We start from the raw sequence: 18455 nt of genomic DNA on the forward strand, positions 1-18455 counted from the left end.
AAACTATAGTTTAGGCAAGTCGGTTAGGACATCTACTTTGTGCATGACACAAGTCATTTTCAACAATTGTTTACAGATTATTTCACTTATAATTCACTGTATCACAATTCCAGCGGGTCAGAAGTTTACATACACTAAGTTGACTGCCTTTAAACAGCTTGGAAAATTCCAGAAAATTATGTCATGGCTTTAGAAGCTTCTGATAGGCTAATTGACATAATTTGAGTCAATTGGAGGTGTACCTGTGGATGTATTTCAAGGCCTACCTTCAAACTCAGTGCTTCTGCTTGACATCATGGGAAAATCAAAAGAAATCCACCTCAGAATGCTTTTTCCAAACGCCTGAAGGTACCACGTTCATCTGTACAAACAATAGTATGCAAGTATAAACACCATGACCACACAGGTCATACCGCTCAGGAGGGTGATGCGTTCTGTCTCCTAGAGATGAACGTACTTTGGTGCGAAAAGTGCAAATCAATCCCAGAAAAACTGCAAAAATCTTGTGAAGATGCTGGAAGAAACAGGTACAAAAGTATCTATATCCACAGTAAAACGAGTCCCATAAGACATAACCTGAAAGGCCGCTCAGCAAGGAAGAAGCCACTGCTCCAAAACCTCCATTAAAAAAGCCAGACTACGGTTTGCAACTGCACATGGGGACAAAGATCGTACTTTTTGGAGAAATGTCCTCTGGTCTGATGAAACAAAAATAGAACTGTTTGGCCATAATGACCATCGTTATGTTTGGAGGAACAATGAGGACGCTTGCAAGATGAAGAACACTATCCCAACCGTGAAGCACGGGGGTGGCAGCATCATGTTGTGGGGGTGCTTTGCTGCAGGAGGGACTGGTGCACTTCACAAAATAGATGGCATCATGAGGAAGGAGAATTATGTGGATATATTGAAGCAACATCTCAAGACATCAGTCAGGAAGTTAAAGCTTGGTCGCAAATGGGTCTTCCAAATGGACAGTGACCCCAAGCATACTTCCAAAGTTGTGGCAAAATGGCTTTAGGACAACAAAGTCAAGGTATTGTAGTGGCCATCACAAAGCCCTGACCTCAATCCTATAGAAAATTTGTGGGCAGAACTGAAAAAACATGTGCGAGCAAGGAGGCCAACAAACCTGACTCAGTTACACCACCTCTGTCAGGAGGAATGGGCCAAAATTCACCCAACTTATTGTGGCAAGCTTGTGGAAGACTACCCAAAACGTTTGACCCAAGTTAAACAATTTAAAGGCAATGCTACCAAATAGTAATTGAGTGTATGTAAACTTCTGACCAACTGGGAATGTGATGAAAGAAATAAAAGCTGAACTAAATCATTCTCTCTATTATTCTGACATTTCATCCTTAAAATAAAGTGGTGATCCTAACTGACCTAAGACAGGGAATTTTTACTAGGATTAAATGTCAGGAATTGTGAAAAACTGAGTTTAAATGTATTTGGCTAAGGTATATGTAAACGTCCAACTTCAACTGTACATATGAGATGAGTAAAGCAGTGCCTAGTGTTCCATTATTAAAAAGAGGCCAGTGATTCCATGTCTACAACTACAGATGTGTTTGAAAAGCAGAGCTATCTACTTATAACTGACAAAAGAGGAAGACTGCCAAACACAGATATTCTAGACCAGACTTTTCGAAATAGCTGTGCTGTTCATATCATACACCCTGCAAATGACTTCAAAATATCGGTACTGTCCCTTTATATTTGTGTTTACAATCACAAGAGCTTCCGGGTTAATTCGAAAGTTGAAAACGTAGCAATAGCTCCAGCAGCATAGGTAACTGCGTTTTAACCAAATATATCCAGCCACACGTTAAATAAAATGCATTTGGTAAAGAATTAGTTACAGTTATCCAGGTTAACAAACGTTAGCGCTTGTACCTATTTGCTAGCCAGCGTATAGCTAGCTAACGTTAGCATGCTAGCTATGACACTCCTGACGTACAAACCGATATTTAACGTTATTTTCAGAATTGTTCAAATTATCTAGGTTAGGGTCAGGGTTAATGGTTTGGTTGAAGTTAAGGTAATGATCAGATTGAGATTTTGGCTAGTTGGTTTGCACGTAAGAGTATCCGTATAGCCCTTCCCTTTCAACGTACATGCTTGCTAGCTACCTAATTCAACGTCAAGAAACCTGACTGGCATCCCAAACTTCAGGTTACAAGTCTCAAGTGTATGTTAGCAGTAGTAGCGAGCTATTTGTATGCTGAGGTTTTACAAGCCTACAGCTAATTTACTATCATTTCTGTACAGGATGGCTTCGTTCGGCTGGAAGAGGAAAGTGGGCGAGCGGGTGTGCAAGGCAGCGGTGCAGCAGTTTGAAGCCGCGGCGGAGAAGCCAGAGGAGGATGGAGTGGACGAGGTGGACTGGCTACATGCAATCAAGCGGCGCCGTGAAGTCCTCCTGGAGGACTGCGCTGCGAAGGGCAACAGGCTGAAGGAGGAGGGGACGGTGCTGGCACAAGAGGGCAGGTGAGGGTGACGGCTTTGTCTATGGTCCTGATGGTCTTGTTTCATTTTTGGCAAGAGTACCAACTCAAGATAGGTATAATGGCACATTTTGTGGACGTGTCTTTTAATGTAACATGCTGACCAGACCGGACACGTCGCGTGCGTCCATGTTATTAAATTATTGCACCCACACTGCTCGCGCAAGCCAACGAGCGTCTATGACGCCAAGAGCTAAAATAGAACTCATTCCTATTTCTGACGCATATTGCGCTGCAAGTCCTGCCTCTCCCATCTCCTCATTGGTTTATAGAAGCAGGTACCCACGTGCCATCTCCTCATTGGTTATACCCATGTGGGTGATCGAAAGACGAACTGTTTTGCCAGTAGTCGTGGTAATACTATGACAGTTTAGATGCGATCACCATATAATTTAAACGATGAAAAAGCCTGGAAGGAGGAGAGATGACTAGAAATGATTCGGTTGGCCGTTTTATGTGTGGATTAATTGTCGGAGTAGAGGTCCTTGTGCATTTCAGGTAAAATAACAACTCAATGTTTATATCCCAGGACAAATTAGCTAGCAAAAGCAAGCTAGCTAAATAGGACAAATTAACGTTAGCTAGCAAGTGCAAGCTAACTAGCTAAATTGCCATACAAGTTTAATGCTTTTTGACCTGTCCCCAAATTAATGTCATTGGTTCAGAGTTTGTTTTGATATTTTAACCTGCGTGTCGTGATCGCGTTTGGTGTGGGGGGGGGGGGGGGGGGCAAAATACATTTATGCACGATAGCGCATGATGGCGCACGCGCACAGCCGGTTTGGGTTCCGTGTGAGCCTTGGGCTGCATCTCATCCTAACTGCAACTAAACCTAGAGAGGGACATCATAGGACCCAGAGAGGGATGGACATAAACTCCGTGTGTGTGTTAGAGATATTAATCGGTTAGCTACTGAAAATACATTTGTGACCAACCTGCTCAAATCGGTCTTATGTAGCAAAATTTGAATTATTATTAATATTTTTTTTACATTGGATAAAAGTAGAGACTTAGAGCTAGAAAATTGTATATCATACACTACAGCTGATGATTAATGGGAAAGTAATTCTGCTTTTCATTCACACCCTCTTAAGCCTGAGCCCCACCCATTTCTTTAAGGATTCACATGTGTGCCAAACAACCAAAGATTTCAAGACAAAAGAATATACATATACAGTTGTCGCAGTGACATCATGAACATTCTATTGTCGACCGACATCAAACTTTTTGTTGTTATGAAAAAGTAATAACAGAAAAACTACAGGCTGCAAAACATCAGCAGCCTGGTGGTCAAAAATAGTAACTGGTGTATTTTAACACCAATAAACCCATCCGTTTTAAAAATGAATTTAGCATTTAATTTTTTTTTTAACTCGGCAAGTCAGTTAAGAAAATATTCTTTTTTAGAATGACGGCCAAACCCAGACAACGCTGGGCCAATTGTGCGCCGACTCCAAATTACGGCTGGATGTGATACAGCCTGGATTCGAACCAGGGACTGTAGTGACGCGTCTTGCACAGAGATGCAGTGCCTTAGACCGCTGCGTTGCTCTGGAGCATATGTCAATCTAGCAAACCAGGCAACTAAAAGCAACTTTCTAAGCAATGTTTTGGTTCGTTTCTAGCTTGTTAGTTAGCTAGCTATCTAAAGTTAAGTTAGCTGGCTAGTCAGTTCAAATAACTTAAGCTAATTTGTGTTTATTATTACAGGAAAATAAACTCACAACAAGATCGTTATTTACAAGTTAATGGCGAGCTAATTACAGAAAATAACTTTACGGTTCTGAGTGTGACGAAATAAAAGCAGGGCATTCTACCTGAAAATTTTAGAACTTGGACACTCTCGTTGGCCTAGTTTGAAGAGACAGTTGTTTTGTACAATGCCAGAATCAAAACTCTGTCCTCCAGAAAGAGGAGAGAAACACTTTTGCAGTTCTTCGTGATATCTTTAAAAAAAAAGCTGCATTAGAAAGAATTACCTACAAATACTGAGCAGCTCATGTTATAGACAGAAGCGTCCTACGTGGCATACCAATCCGAACTCATCTCTCATCTCATCTCTCCATCCATTATCTCAGCCAATCATGGCTAGCGGGAAGTTTCCTGTCTTTTTCTGTGGCTAAACCAACTATGCTCATAATTTGAACAATTTTATTTATATTTACAGACGGCATAGAAGTTTGTTATTAAGGCACATGAAAGTTCACATGTTCCAGAAGGCATTTCTGCATGTTTACATTCAAATGCTTCTCCTGTGAAGGAAACTAGACATGCGCCTAGTTTCCTGAAACAAGTCACATTTGACCGGTCATGCTTATCAGTATATAGGTTTATTTGCATATTGTAGTGGAATTAAATTGGCGCATGTATTTTTGCTGGTCATCATGTATCTTACACTTGTGGATCAGAAAACCAGTCGGTATCTGGTGTGACCACCATTTGCCTCATGCAGCGTGACACATCTCCGTTGATCAGGCTGTTGGTTGTGGCCTGTGGAATTGTGTCCCACTCTCAATGGGAAGTTGCTGGGTATGGGAAGGAACTGAAACACACTGTCATACATGTTGATCCAGAGCATCCCATACATGCTCAATGGATGACATGTCTGGTGAGTATGCAGGCCTTGGAAGAACTGGGACATTTTCAGCATCCAGGAATTGTTTACAGATCCTTGCAACATGGGGCTGTGCATTGTCATACTGAAAAATGAGGTGATGGCGGCGGATGAATGGCTCGCCAATGGGCCTCAGCATCTCATCACGGTATCTCTGTGCGTTCATATTGCCATCGATAACATGCAATTGTGTTCGTTGTCTGTAGCTTATTCCTGCCCATACCATAACCCCACCAACACCATGGGGCACTCTGTTCACAATGTTGACATCAGCAAATCACTCGCCCACACGACACCATACACACTGTCTGCCATCTGTCCAGTACAGTTGAAACCTGGATTCATCCGTAAATAGCACACTTCTCCAGCGTGCCAGTAGCCATCAAAGGTGCGCATTTGCCCACTGAAGTCGGTTACGTTGCCGAACTGCCGTCAGGCCAAGACCCTTGTGAGGACGACGAGCACACAGATGAACTTTCCGGAGACAGTTTCTGACCATTTGTGCAGAAATTCTTTGGTTGTACAAACCCACAGTTTCATCAGCTGTCAGATGATCCTGCAGGTAAAGAAGCCGCATGTGGAGGTCCTAGGCTGACGTGGTTACATGTGGTGTGCGATTGTGAGGCCGGTTGAACATACTGCCAAATTCTCTAAAACGACGTTGGAAGAGGCTTATGGTAGAGAAATTAACATTAAATTCTCTGGCAACAGCTCTGGTGAACATTCCTGCAGTCAGCATGCCATTTGCACGCTCCCTCAAAACTTGAGACATATGTGGCATTGTGTTGTGTGACAACTGCACATTTTAGAGTTGCCTTTTTTCCCCAGCACAAGGTGCACCTGTGTAATGATAATGCTGTTTAATCAGCTTTTTGATATGCCACACCTGTCAGGTGGATGGATTATCTTGGCAAAGGAGAAATGCTCACTAACAAGGATGTAAACAAATTTGTGCAGATTTTGAGAGAAATAAACTTTTTGTGCGTATGGAAAATGTCTGATCTTTTATTTCAGTTCATGAAACATGGGACTAACACTTTACCAGTTGCATTTATATTTTTGTTCAATATATTTATCACACACGCACAGCATACATAGGCTATTCTGCTCCTCAAACTAGGCTATCATCTGTCAAGGTGAGCAGCTCCTCAAAACATGTGATTTTTATAAGCCCAGTCATTGCTCAATAAATAACAATTCTAAATCCAACCATGTGTTAAAACTGTTCATTGCACCGATTTATAAAGAGATCATATTTTTATTTTTGTCATTCAAGTGCATAGGCTATAGGCAATGGAAGGCAGGCAGGCAGGCTTCAGCTCATCACGCACCACTTTGCAATGTGAGCTTGAGGCAGTACAATTGTTTGAAACCTAAACATTTGACATTACTTCAAATAATGAGGCATGTCTTACGTTGCTTCAGAGTAGCCAAAATCCAACCATAGAAACGTGGAGGCAATTATTTTATAAAGACCAGCATTTCTCTCCTATTATATTGATTTTCATATCAACTTTCTTTTGTTGCCCAGAAGCCAAGTCACAATCCTAGTCATATTAACAACCCATCCTAGTTGCTATTAGATTCACCTCCTTTCTAAGTTTCTAAAGGAGATTTTTTATCTCTATCATATATGGAACCACTCGCAATAGGTAGGCTCATTAGAACTGTGTTTTCCCACAAATGGATTTTTGACAAATGTTTGAAAATTATGTTTAGTTAGCTGCTTCATTACTGGAGTTGCATGTTCAATAATAGGTTATACCGCTTTGACTGTGAGACGAAAGGCTTGCTATTGTTGCATGCTTTCATTAAAGGGTAGGAAACATGATTTCTTTTTTTTTACTGCCAAAATAACAACACACTATGGTCAAAGACTATGTTTTAGCGTTTTTACATATTTATTAACTTATTTCCGGATAACTTTGGAACTACCCACAATGCACTATTTCTCGACTTCATATGGAGAATCGGTGCTACCTAGCTAGTTCCAGCTGGCTAACGTTGCCAACTACTTTAATGATTTTTTTCATTGGCAAGATTAGCAAATTTAGGCATGACATGCCTACAACAAATTCTGATCCTACACATTCATGCATAACTGACAAAATTATGAAAGACAAACATTGTAATGTTTTATTCCGTAAAGTGAGTGTGGAAGAGATGATAGACTATTTTTTAAATAAAAAATGACAAGCCACCTGAGTCTGACAACTTGGATGGAAAATTACTGAGGATTATAGCTGAAGATATTGCCACTCCTATTTGCCATCTCTTCAATCTAAGCCTACAGGAAAGTGTGCCCGCTCTAGTGCTGAGGGATGAATCGTTTTTTAAACAACTAATTGACCGACATTGGTTCAACTATTTCAGTTCCATTTTGTTCAGTTATTTGAATTAAATTATTAAAATAAATAATAATAATTTATGTGGGCTTAATGCGCACATTTTACTGCAGTTTCTTTAGATATAAATCAGATCCAGCTTGAACTGTGCAATGTACTAGGGAGTTGTTGTTTCCAGCAGGCAATGTTCTACATAGTTTAGTGCAGAAAACGTAATAATTAACAACAATGAGCATAATCCATTGCACAGTTACGAGTCCGGTATGTGTTTCTTTTATGCCTGCTACGTAAGCGACCAGAAGAATGCGCTGTCAGCGAGGTATTTTTACCAGGAAATACATGATCTAAGTGATTTATAGACAGTTGGTATTCAGCAGACATAAAAGTATGCCCTGTTTACTTTGAAGAACTAGGCCTATTAAAATAGTGATTTTGTCAGACAGCATAAGCAGCGGCTCTATAGAGATGAGATGATGACTTGGAATGAAGTCATCAAATAAAACAAATTTAATATAGACAACTGAAATATTTTATTAAAGTAATGTTAAGCATAATGGGCAGCTTAATGATAAGCATAATGAGCAGTAACTACCATCATGGGACATTTTTTTATTTTTTTTATATTCTTTGTTGTTACAGCATCCAACCCACATAATGTATAGTGCATTTAATGTTTAAAATAATCAAAATCGAAAATAGTGTTGTTTTTTTAATCATTGAATTGAAACGACCTAAAAAAAATCGCAAACTACTGCCCTCAAGCCTGGAGTGAAGCAAAAGTAATTCTGCTACCCAAGATTGGCAACGCACCCTTTACTGGTTCAAACAGCCGAACAATCAACCTGTTACCAACCCTTACTAAACTTTTGGAAAAGATTGTGTTTTACCAGATACAATGCTATTTCACAGTAAACAAATAAACAACAGATTTTCAGCACGCTTATAGGGAAGGGCGTTTAACATGTAAGGGACTTACACAACTGAATGATTTGTTAAAAGAAATTGATAATAAAAAGACTGGAGGTTGTTTTGTTAGACTTCAGTACGGCTTTTGACATTATCGATCATAATCTGCTTCTAGAAAAAATGTATGTATTATGGCTTTACGTCCTCTGATATATTGTGGATCGTGAGCGGGTCTTTGTTAATGGAAGCCTCTCTAACATAATACAGATAGTCAGGCATTCCCCAGGGCAGCTGTCTAGGCCCCTTACCTTTTTCAATCTTTACTATGACCTGCCACTGGCTCTGAGTAAAGCCTGTGTGTCTGTGTATGCTGATGGCTCAACACTCTACACATAACTACCACAGCAAGTGAAATCACTACAACACTTAACAAAGCGCTGCAGTCAGTTTTAGAATGGGTGGCAAGAAATACAATACCAGTCAAAAGTTTGGGGACACCTTCTCATTCAAGGGTTTTAATTTATGTTTTACTATGTTCTGCATTGTAGAATAACAGTGAAGACATCAAAACTATGAAATAACACACATGGAATCATGTTGTAACCAAAAAAGTGTTAAACAAATCAAAATATATTTTATATTTCAGATTCTTCGAAGTAGCCACACTTTGCCTTGATGACAGCTTTGCACACTTGTGGCATTCTCTCAACCAGGTTCATGAGGTAGTCACCTTGAATGCATTTCAATTAACAGGTGTGCCTTGTTAATTTGTGTAATTAGTTTCCTTCTTATTGCGTTTGAGCCAATCAGTTGTGTTGTGACAAGGTAGGGGTGATATACAGAAAATAGCCCTATTTGGTAAAAGACCAAGTCCATATTTTGGCAAGAACAGCTGAAATAAGCAAAGAGAAATGACAGTCCATCATTACTTGAAGACATGAAGCTCAGTCAATCCGGAAAATGTCAAGGACTTTGAAAGTTTCTTCAAGTGCAGTCGCAAAAACCTTCAAGTGCTATAATGAAACTGGCTCTCATGAGGACTGCCACAGGAAAGGAAGACCTAGAGTTACTTCTGCTGCAGAGGATAAGTTCATTAGATTTACCAACCTCAGAAATTGCATCCCAAATAAATGCTTCAGACATAAAACATCTCAACTAGAGGTCGACCGATTATGATTTTTCAACGCCGATACCAATACAGATTATTGGAGGACAAAAAAAGACGATACCGATTAATCGGCCGATTTTATAAAAATACATTTTTTATATATATATATATATAAATCATACACACACACACATATTTTTGTAATAATGACAATTGCAACATTACTGAATGAACAATGAACACTTTTATTTTAACTTAATATAATACATAAATACACACACACAGCTCTGAAGTGACAATGATACTGAAGAGTCTGCTTAGGAGACAAATACTCTCAACTGTTTGAATAAAAATAGAGTTTAAGTTACCTGTGATGAATGTTGAAAACAAAAACTGTCATTTCTATGTGCAGGAAATCCTATTTTAATAATGGGCATGGTAAGAATTGACGACCAAAGTGCGAGTCATAATTCCCATGACACCTAGCAAAATCTGAAAAGCGGTTCCTTCATTTATTCCATAGTATATTTTTAGATTCACTTAAAAGAAGGTCTGTGTTTCGTGTAGGCTTTCCAATTTTATAACTGTGTAGATATCCATAGGACAAGGTAACTCTGATCAATATTGGCTAAATATAAGCGAAGATAAAAAAAAATTGTAGAGTGGATTTATGAAAATATGTTGACAAACGTAACCTTATCCTAGTGAGATTTACACGGGTATCAAAACGTCGAGGCGGTTTAAGCCTGCACATAACACAGACCTTATTTGAAGTAGATCAAGACATTCTCTATGGAAGACATGAACGGTAAAATAACAAAGGAACCCCTTTCGAGTTCAGCCGCAAGTTATTACAGGAATTATAACGCGTCGACTATTTCTCTCTAAACCATATACCTTTGACTAATCCGGAAACTATCACCTCGAAAACAAAACGTTTATTCCGTTCCGTATTTTATCTAACGGGTGGCATCCATGAGTGTAAATATTCCTCTTACATTGCACAACCTTCAATGTTATGTCATAATTACGTAAAATTCTGGCAAATTAGTTCGCAAAGAGCCAGGCGGCCCAAACTGTTGCATATACCCTGACATATACCCTATACCCTGACCCTACCCTGCCCCTGAACGAGGCAGAACGTTCCTAGGCCGTCATTGAAAATAAGAATGTGTTCTTAACTGACTTGCCTAGTTAAATAAAGATTCAATAAAGGTGTAAAAAACAATTTGGGCAAATCGGCGCCCAAAAATACCGATTTCCGATTGTTATGAAAACTTGAAATCGGCCCCGATTAATCGGCCGTTCCGATTAATCGGTCGACCTCTAAACTCAACATCAACTGTTCAGAGGAGACTGCATGAATCAGGCCTTCATGGTCAAATTGCTGTAACAAAAAAAAACATTATTAAAGGACACCAATAAGAAGAAGAGACTTGCTTGGGCCAAGAAACACGAGCAATGGACGTTAGAATGTTGGAAATCTGTTCTTTAGTCTGATGAGTTCAAATTTGAGATTTTTGGTTCTAACCGCCGTGTCTTTGTGAGACGCAGAGTAGGTGAACAGATGATTTCCGCATGTGTGGTTACCACCTTGAAGCATGGAGGAGGAGGTGTTATGGTGTGGGGATGCTTTGCTCGTGACACTGTCTGTGATTTATTTAGAATTCGAGGCACACTTGACCAGCATGGCTACCACAGCATTCTGCAGCATACGCCATCAAATCTGCTTTGCGCTTAGTGGGACTACCATTTGTTTTTCAACAGAACAATGACCCAACACACCTCCAGGCTGTATAAGGGCTATTTGACCAAGAAGGAAAGTGATGGAGTGCTGCATCAGATGACCTGGCCTCCACAATCCCCCGACCTCAACCAAATTGAGGGGGTTTGGGATGAGTTGGACCACAGAGTGAAGGAAAAGCAGCCAACAAGTGCTCAGCATATGTGGGAACACTTGGAAAAGCATTCCAGGTAAAGCTGGTTGAGAGAATGCCAAGAGAGTGCAAAGCTGTCATCAAGTCAAAGGGTGGCTACTTTGAAGAATCAACACCTTTTTGGTTACAACATGATTCCATATGTGTTATTTCATAGTTTTGATGTCTTCCCTATTGTTCTACAATGTAGAAAATAGTAAAAAATGATTAAAATAAATAGAATGAGTAGGTTTGTCCAAACTTTTGACTCGTACTGTATTTCCAAAACCTTTTTGGTTTACTTTAATTTAGCTGTAACTTAGGTGTTGATAGCAACTGTATTCTGCCCTTGAGTTGCGTTCCCATGCAAAACTAGACAGATAGCTAACAACTAAGTCTTCAATAAAACTCCCAAGGCGTAACTTTTCTTGAATGAATATATTGTAAACGTTTATGTTGTAAAACTGCAAAACACAGAAAAGAATATACTTTAGTATTCAATTCACACCAACATACTGTAGCTGTACATTATACATTTGAAGTTGCATGAATACAAAGCACGTGCTACGGTACCATGCATCTGGCATGATGCCAAACCATATAGCTAATTGCTTTCTCATATGGTAATTGACTAACTCCTTTCATTACTCTAATAATGTACAACCATCTATGTAGAATAACAAGGCATATTACACTAGAAACAGTAACAAAAATACAGTATTGTATATTTTACAATTCGTTTGCATGACGCACGAGCAAAGTAATACAGCTAACATCATACATGAAAGGCATTGCAATTTGTGAGTAAATGCAACCAACCAACATTGATATGTAAGAAACTCTATCAATAACAAGATTATCATCATTAGCTAAATGCTTGAATCGAACTTACAAACAAATATTTTCCAAGGCTGAAGCGTGACAAGAAATAACTACACTGAAAGACTTGCACCGTGGCGTTGTTTTTAGCTGCTTCTAAGCGTGCAGAACGAATTCTCTACTTCCTGTTTGTGTACACTCTAAGTACCAGAAAGCTCCACTAGGGGGCAAATAACATCATGGAACACAATGAAAATCCATTTTAACTATTGTAATAAAATAATCTGTTACCTTCTAACAGGATGGCAGCACAAACTGACTTAATCTCGCCGCGCATACGTATGGTTAGCAGGCTAGTAGAGCTAACGTTAGCAGGCTGGTTGGCTAGCAGCCTTGCAAGCTGATTTGTAAAATTGTATTTATAAAGTTTTTCCTTGTAAGTTGGCAGAAAATGTTATTGAAACCAGTAGTCATAAGTTCAAACGATTTGGTTAAATTTGAAGTTTTTCATTTGAAGATATTACTGTTGGCGCTTACATTATAGGAAATAGGCTGGTTTGACGGGCCCTCCATATTACGTAACACCCTGCAAATGTTTTTTGGCATTCTTTGGATTTCTGAATAGTTTTATGGAATAACTGGAATAACACAAAAGTGAGGTAACTTTGCATTGGGTGTTTTGATGTGTGTTCTAATGCAAATCCATATGTTACATTTGGTTAAGTTTATGCTTCCTACCCTTTAAGCTCTTAATGAGATATGTCCGTTACTTTTATGCATGCATAGTATTTTCTGTTGATCATGTCATTTTACTGTTTGGGCTTTTTTTTTACCGTTTGTTGACCGGTTAATGAGGGTCGGTTAGTCAGCAGCAAAATTGACCAATATGTGCATCGCTAGTGTGTGTTCATGTCAAGGCAATGTTCCATGAGATCGGACGTTCACTAATCAGATTGTTTGACAAGCTTAAGCCCAGATGCTGCAGAGTAATCCTCCGTCAACATGCTGGCCAGACGCACACACAGTCACTCTGACTGTTCTGACATTCCCTTTGGCTGGGACCCATTTCGCAACTGACATTTTGGAACTGCTGCAGGAGTGCCTGTAAGTGACGCAGGCAGGGATTCGGGCTCCCAGCAGACTGGTGCCAGGGTCTGTGAGTGACGCAGACAGGGGTCTAGACTCTCAGCAGACTGGTGCTAGTGGTCGATGTTCCCAGCAGACTGGTGCCAGCGGTCGAGGCTCCCAGCAGACTGGTGCCAGGGCCTGTGAAGAATGGCTCTATAAAGGAAGAGCTCTCTGCCATGGATGGATCTCTCATTTAGTTAGACTGGATCTGCGCAAACATCTAACCCTGAGACCAATACAGGAAATTTACTGTGATCCTCATCAATGCTCTTGTCCCTGTTCCCTGAAATGTCAGCGAGCATCAGCTTCTTGAAGTAATCAATTCTGGCCTTATGAGCGTGGCCTTTTTTTTAAAATTATCCTTCTATTAGAATGTTATTTTATTTTAACAGGGGTTACACAGACAACCAAACAAAGTGCACCACACAGACCAAGTACAATAAAATGAATAAGGATAGAGCAAAACATTATACAAAAAGGCAGTCATAAAAAAATATGCAAACATCACAATTATAACATGGGGCATTAATGGGAGGTTTTCTACATAGAACCACAATGGAGACCAGCTTTTCCAAAATGTGTCAGACTTCTGGTGTAAATCAAAGGTAAGTTTCTCTAGAGGTAGGATAGCAGTAGCTTGAGAAAGCCACATTCTCGCATATGGAACTTCAGGGGTGGACCATAATAACAATATGTATTTTTTGGCTAAGAAAACAAGGGTATTGAACAGATGTTCAGAGTCAAGATCTAACACAACATTACAATCAAAGTAGAACAAATATACATTTGGTGAAAAAGCAAATTGTCTACTCAAGATCTTCTGGATGTGTAAATTAATATCATTCCAATAAGACTGGATTCTGCTAAAACATGCAGGAATCAAATCAAATAATTGTATTGGTCACATACACATGGTAAGCAGATGTTAATGCGAGTTTAGTGAAATGCTGGTGTAACACAGGTCCGCTAATGTTGAATACTTATCGTTACGAGTGAGATTCCAGTAACCAATCATATTATACTATATTGCTATTGATATGTTTAAGTTCACAGCTGTTACAAATCAGCTGTCAGAAGCTGCATGATGAGCAGCTTATTTTGACCCAATCAAAACTCAATATTCTCTTAGTCCCTCTCCTAACCTCACGTTATACACCAGTCGGTGCCAATGTGTTGATAAAGAGCTACCGCCATTCCATGAAAGAAAAACTATGTTTCAAATCGTTGAGAAGTTGTATAAAACTGAACAAAAAAAAGAGAACTGGATATTAATACTCACTTATTTATACAAACGTGCTGAGGGGATTGAGGGAAAGATTGACGCCAGGATTTGGTCAGCTTTTTTGAGTATAGATTTAGTTCCACCAAGGATGGCAAGCCACCCGAAACCAGGACATCGATAGGAAGATTTGCATGCAAGATTTATTTTCCTTAGATAACACTGAAATTGCACTACCATACTACGGTGTGGTAGGATTTCTTGCAAGACATCATTGCATCATACATTGCAGTGGGATTGTTATAAGCACATGCCACACTTAAACACCTTACAGTGTTTATTGATAGGCAGTCACTCACATTTGATTCCATGTCATAGTGGTTTATAAGTCAGTATTTGTGAATTGTGTTGTGTTTTTCTGTGGATTCATGTTTATTGTATTGCTATTGAACTTTGAACATTGAAATCTGAGAGACCCTCAGATTAAGATAGTTGGGTGCACGCTAGTAAACTATAGGCAGGATATATGGCCGATATCTAAGTCTATTTTACTATTGATGTATTTCATTCATATTGAGCTCATTGTACAAATTTCACATATCAATATTTACTCAAGGTGATTCATTTTTTGTAAGTATTTTTATTTACAAAATAAATGCCTGCATCATTTTCCTAAATTATTCAATTGTGTGGTTTTCATTTCTCCCTACTGCTCAAGTAGGGAACCTAACTGGTCCAATAGAGTTTAAGCTTAAGCATACAGTAGCCCATAGTGTTAAGCAATTGTTACTTGTTACACTTGTGCTTCTAGTTCCGACAGTGCCGTAATATCTAACAAGTAATCTAACAATTCCCCAACAACTACCTAATACAAACAAATCTAAAGAGGTGAAATGAGAATATGTACATTTAAGTATATAGATGAGCGATGGCCGAGCGGCATTGGCAAGGTGCAATAGATGGTATAAAATACAGTATATACAGTCGTGGCCAAAAGTTTTGAGAATGACACAAATATTAATTTCCACAAAGTTTGCTGCTTCGGTGTCTTTAGAAATTTTTGTCAGATGTTACTTTGGAACACTGAAGTATAATTACAAGCATTTCATAAGTGTCAAAGGCTTTTATTGACAATTACATGAAGTTGATGCAAAGAGTCAATACTTGCAGTGTTGACCCTTCTTTTTCAAGACCTCTGTAATCCGCCCTGGCATGCTGTCAATTAACTTCTGGGCTCATCCTGACTGATGGCAGCCCATTCTTGCATAATTAATGCTTGGAGTTTGTCAGAATTTGTGGGTTTTTGTTTGTCCACACGCCTCTTGAGGGGTTGAACACAAGTTCCCAATGGGATTAAGGTCTGGGGAGTTTCCTGACCATGGACCCAAAATATCGATGTTTTGTTCCCCGAGCCACTTAGTTATCACTTTTGCCTTATGGCAAGGTGCTCCATCATGCTGGAAAATGCATTGTTCGTCACCAAACTGTTCCTGGATGGTTGGGAGAAGTTGCTCTCGGAGGATGTTTTGGTACCATTCTTTATTCATGGCTGTGTTCTTAGGCAAAATTGTGAGTGAGCCCACTCCCTTGGCTGAGAAGCAATCCCACACATGAATGGTCTCAGGATGCTTTACTGTTGGCATGACACAGGACTGATGGTAGCGCTCACCTTGTCTTCTCCGGACAAGCTTTTTTCCAGATGCCCCAAACAATCGGAAAGAGGATTCATTAGAGAAAATGACTTTACCCCAGTCCTCAGCAGTCCAATCCCTGTACCTTTTGCAGAATATCAGTCTTTCCCTGATGTTTTTCCTGGAGAGAAGTGGCTTCTTTGCTGCCCTTCTTGACACCAGGCCATCCTCCAAAAGACTTCGCCTCACTGTGTGTGCATATGCACTCACACCTGCCTGCTACACCTGCTCTGCACTGGTGGTGCCCCGATCCCTCAGCTGAATCAACTTTAGGAGATGGTCTTGGTGCTTGCTGGACTTTCTTGGGCGCCCTGAAGGCCTTCTTCACAACAATTGAACCGCTCTCCTTGAAGTTCTTGATGATCCGATAAATGGTTGATTTAGGTGCAATCTTACTGGCAGCAATATCCTTGCCTGTGAAGCCCTTTTTGTGCAAAGCAATGATGATGACACGTTTCCTTGCAGGTAACCATGGATGACAGAGGAAGAACAATGATTCCAAGCTCCACCCACCTTTTGAAGCTTCCAATCTGTTATTTGAACTCAATTAGCATGACAGAGTGATCTACAGCCTTGTCCTCGTCAACACTCACACCTGTGTGAGAATCACTGACATGATGTCAGCTGGTCATTTTGTGGCAGGGCTGAAATGCAGTGGAAATGTTTTTTGGGAATTCAGTTCATTTGCATGGCAAATAGGGACTTTGCAATTAATTCCAATTCATCTGATCACTCTTCATAACATTCTGGAGTATATGCAAATTGCCATCATACAAACTGAGGCAGCAGACTTTGACACAAATATTAATTTTCACATTCTCAAAACTTTAGCCATGACTGTACATGTGATATGAGTAATGTAAGATATGTAAACATTATTGAAGCGGCATTATTTAAAGTGGCATTGTTTAAAGTGACTAGTGATCCATTTATTAAAGTGGACAGTGATTGTGTCTCAATGTAGGCAGCAGCTTCTCTGAGTTAGTGGTTGCTGTTTAGCAGTCTGATGGCCTTGAGATAGAAGCTGTTTTTCAGTCTCTCGGTCCCAGCTTTGATGCACCTGCACCTTGCCTTCTGGATGGTAGTGGTTTAACAGGTAGTGGCTTGGGTCGTTGTTGTCCTTGATGATCTTTTTAGCCTTCCTGTGACATCGGGTGCTGTAGGTTTCATTGAGGGCAGGTAGTTTGTCTCTGGTGATGCGTTGTGCAGACTACACCACCCTCTGGAGAGCCTTGCGGTTGAGGGCGGTGCAGTTGCCGTACCATGCTGTGATACAGCCCAACAGGATGCTTTCGATTTTGCATCTGTAAAAGTTTGTCAGGGTTTTGGGTGACAAGCCAAATTTCTTCTGCCTCCTGAGGTTGACGAGGCGCTGTTGCGCCTTCTTCGCCACGCTGTCTGTGTGGGTGGTCCATTTCAGTTTGTCCGTGATGTGTACGCTGAGGAACTTAAAACTTTCCACCTTCTCCACTGCTGTCCCTTCGATGTGGATCAGGGGTGCTCCCTCTGCTGTTTCCTGAAGTCCACGATCATCTCCTTTTGTTTTGTTGATGTTGAGTGAGAGGTTGTTTTCCTGACACCACACCACGAGTTCCCTCCTCCCTGTAGGCTGTCTCGTCGTTGTTGGTAATCAAGCCCACTACTCTTGTGTCATCTGCAAACTTGATGATTAAGTTGGAGGTGGGTGGGTGAACGGGCTGAGCACGCACCCTTGTGGGTCCCCAGTGTTGAGGGTCAGCGAAGTGGAGATGTTTCCTACCTTCACCACCTGGGGGCGGCCTGACAAAGTCCAGGACCCAGTTGCACACGGCGTAGTTAAGACCCAGGGCCTCCAGCTTGATGATGAGCTTAGAGGGTACTATGGTGTTGAATGCTGAGCTGTAGTCAATGAACAGCATTCTTACATAGGTATTCCTTTTGTCCAGATGGGATACGGTGGCACTGTATTATCCTCAAAGCGGGCAAAGAAGGTGTTTAGTTTGTCTGGAAGCGTGACGTCTGTGTCCAGACCTCTTTCCATGGTTAAATGCGGTGGGTCGTGCTTTCAGTTTTGCGCGAATGTCGCCATCCATCCACGGTTTCTGGTTAGGGTAGGTTTTAATAGTCACGGTGGGTACAACATCTCCAATGCACTTCTTTATAAACTCGCTCACCGAGACAGCGTATAAGTCGATGTTGTTCTCTGAGGCTGACCGGAAC

General features: G+C 40.4%; 1 protein-coding gene and 1 long non-coding RNA gene across 5 annotated transcripts in view; one reads left to right on the forward strand and one right to left on the reverse strand.

Moving 5' to 3' along the window:
* The first annotated feature begins 1708 nt into the window (after nucleotides 1-1708).
* ttc33 (tetratricopeptide repeat domain 33) overlaps nucleotides 1709-18455 on the forward strand; it is a 65432-nt gene continuing 48685 nt past the window's right edge. Inside the window, exons 1-2 of one of the 4 annotated variants that reach the window (XM_071351012.1) lie at nucleotides 1709-1795; nucleotides 2275-2493. In XM_071351012.1, coding sequence (XP_071207113.1) covers nucleotides 2276-2493 — 218 coding nt within the window. In that variant the 5' untranslated portion in view covers nucleotides 1709-1795; nucleotide 2275. Of the gene's footprint in view, nucleotides 1850-1886; nucleotides 2195-2274; nucleotides 2494-18455 lie in introns of those variants that run through there. The other 3 variants (XM_071351014.1, XM_071351013.1, XM_071351015.1) reach the window with 3 other exon arrangements.
* On the reverse strand, nucleotides 11823-12525 carry LOC139544191 (uncharacterized). The gene is made up of 2 exons (XR_011668828.1): nucleotides 12292-12525; nucleotides 11823-11863 (listed from the first exon to the last, which is right to left on the reverse strand). It is a non-coding gene; the product is annotated as an uncharacterized lncRNA (long non-coding RNA).

The sequence above is a fragment of the Salvelinus alpinus genome, chromosome 18 (assembly GCF_045679555.1).
Source record: "Salvelinus alpinus chromosome 18, SLU_Salpinus.1, whole genome shotgun sequence".
Taxonomy (NCBI): Eukaryota; Metazoa; Chordata; class Actinopteri; order Salmoniformes; family Salmonidae; genus Salvelinus; species Salvelinus alpinus.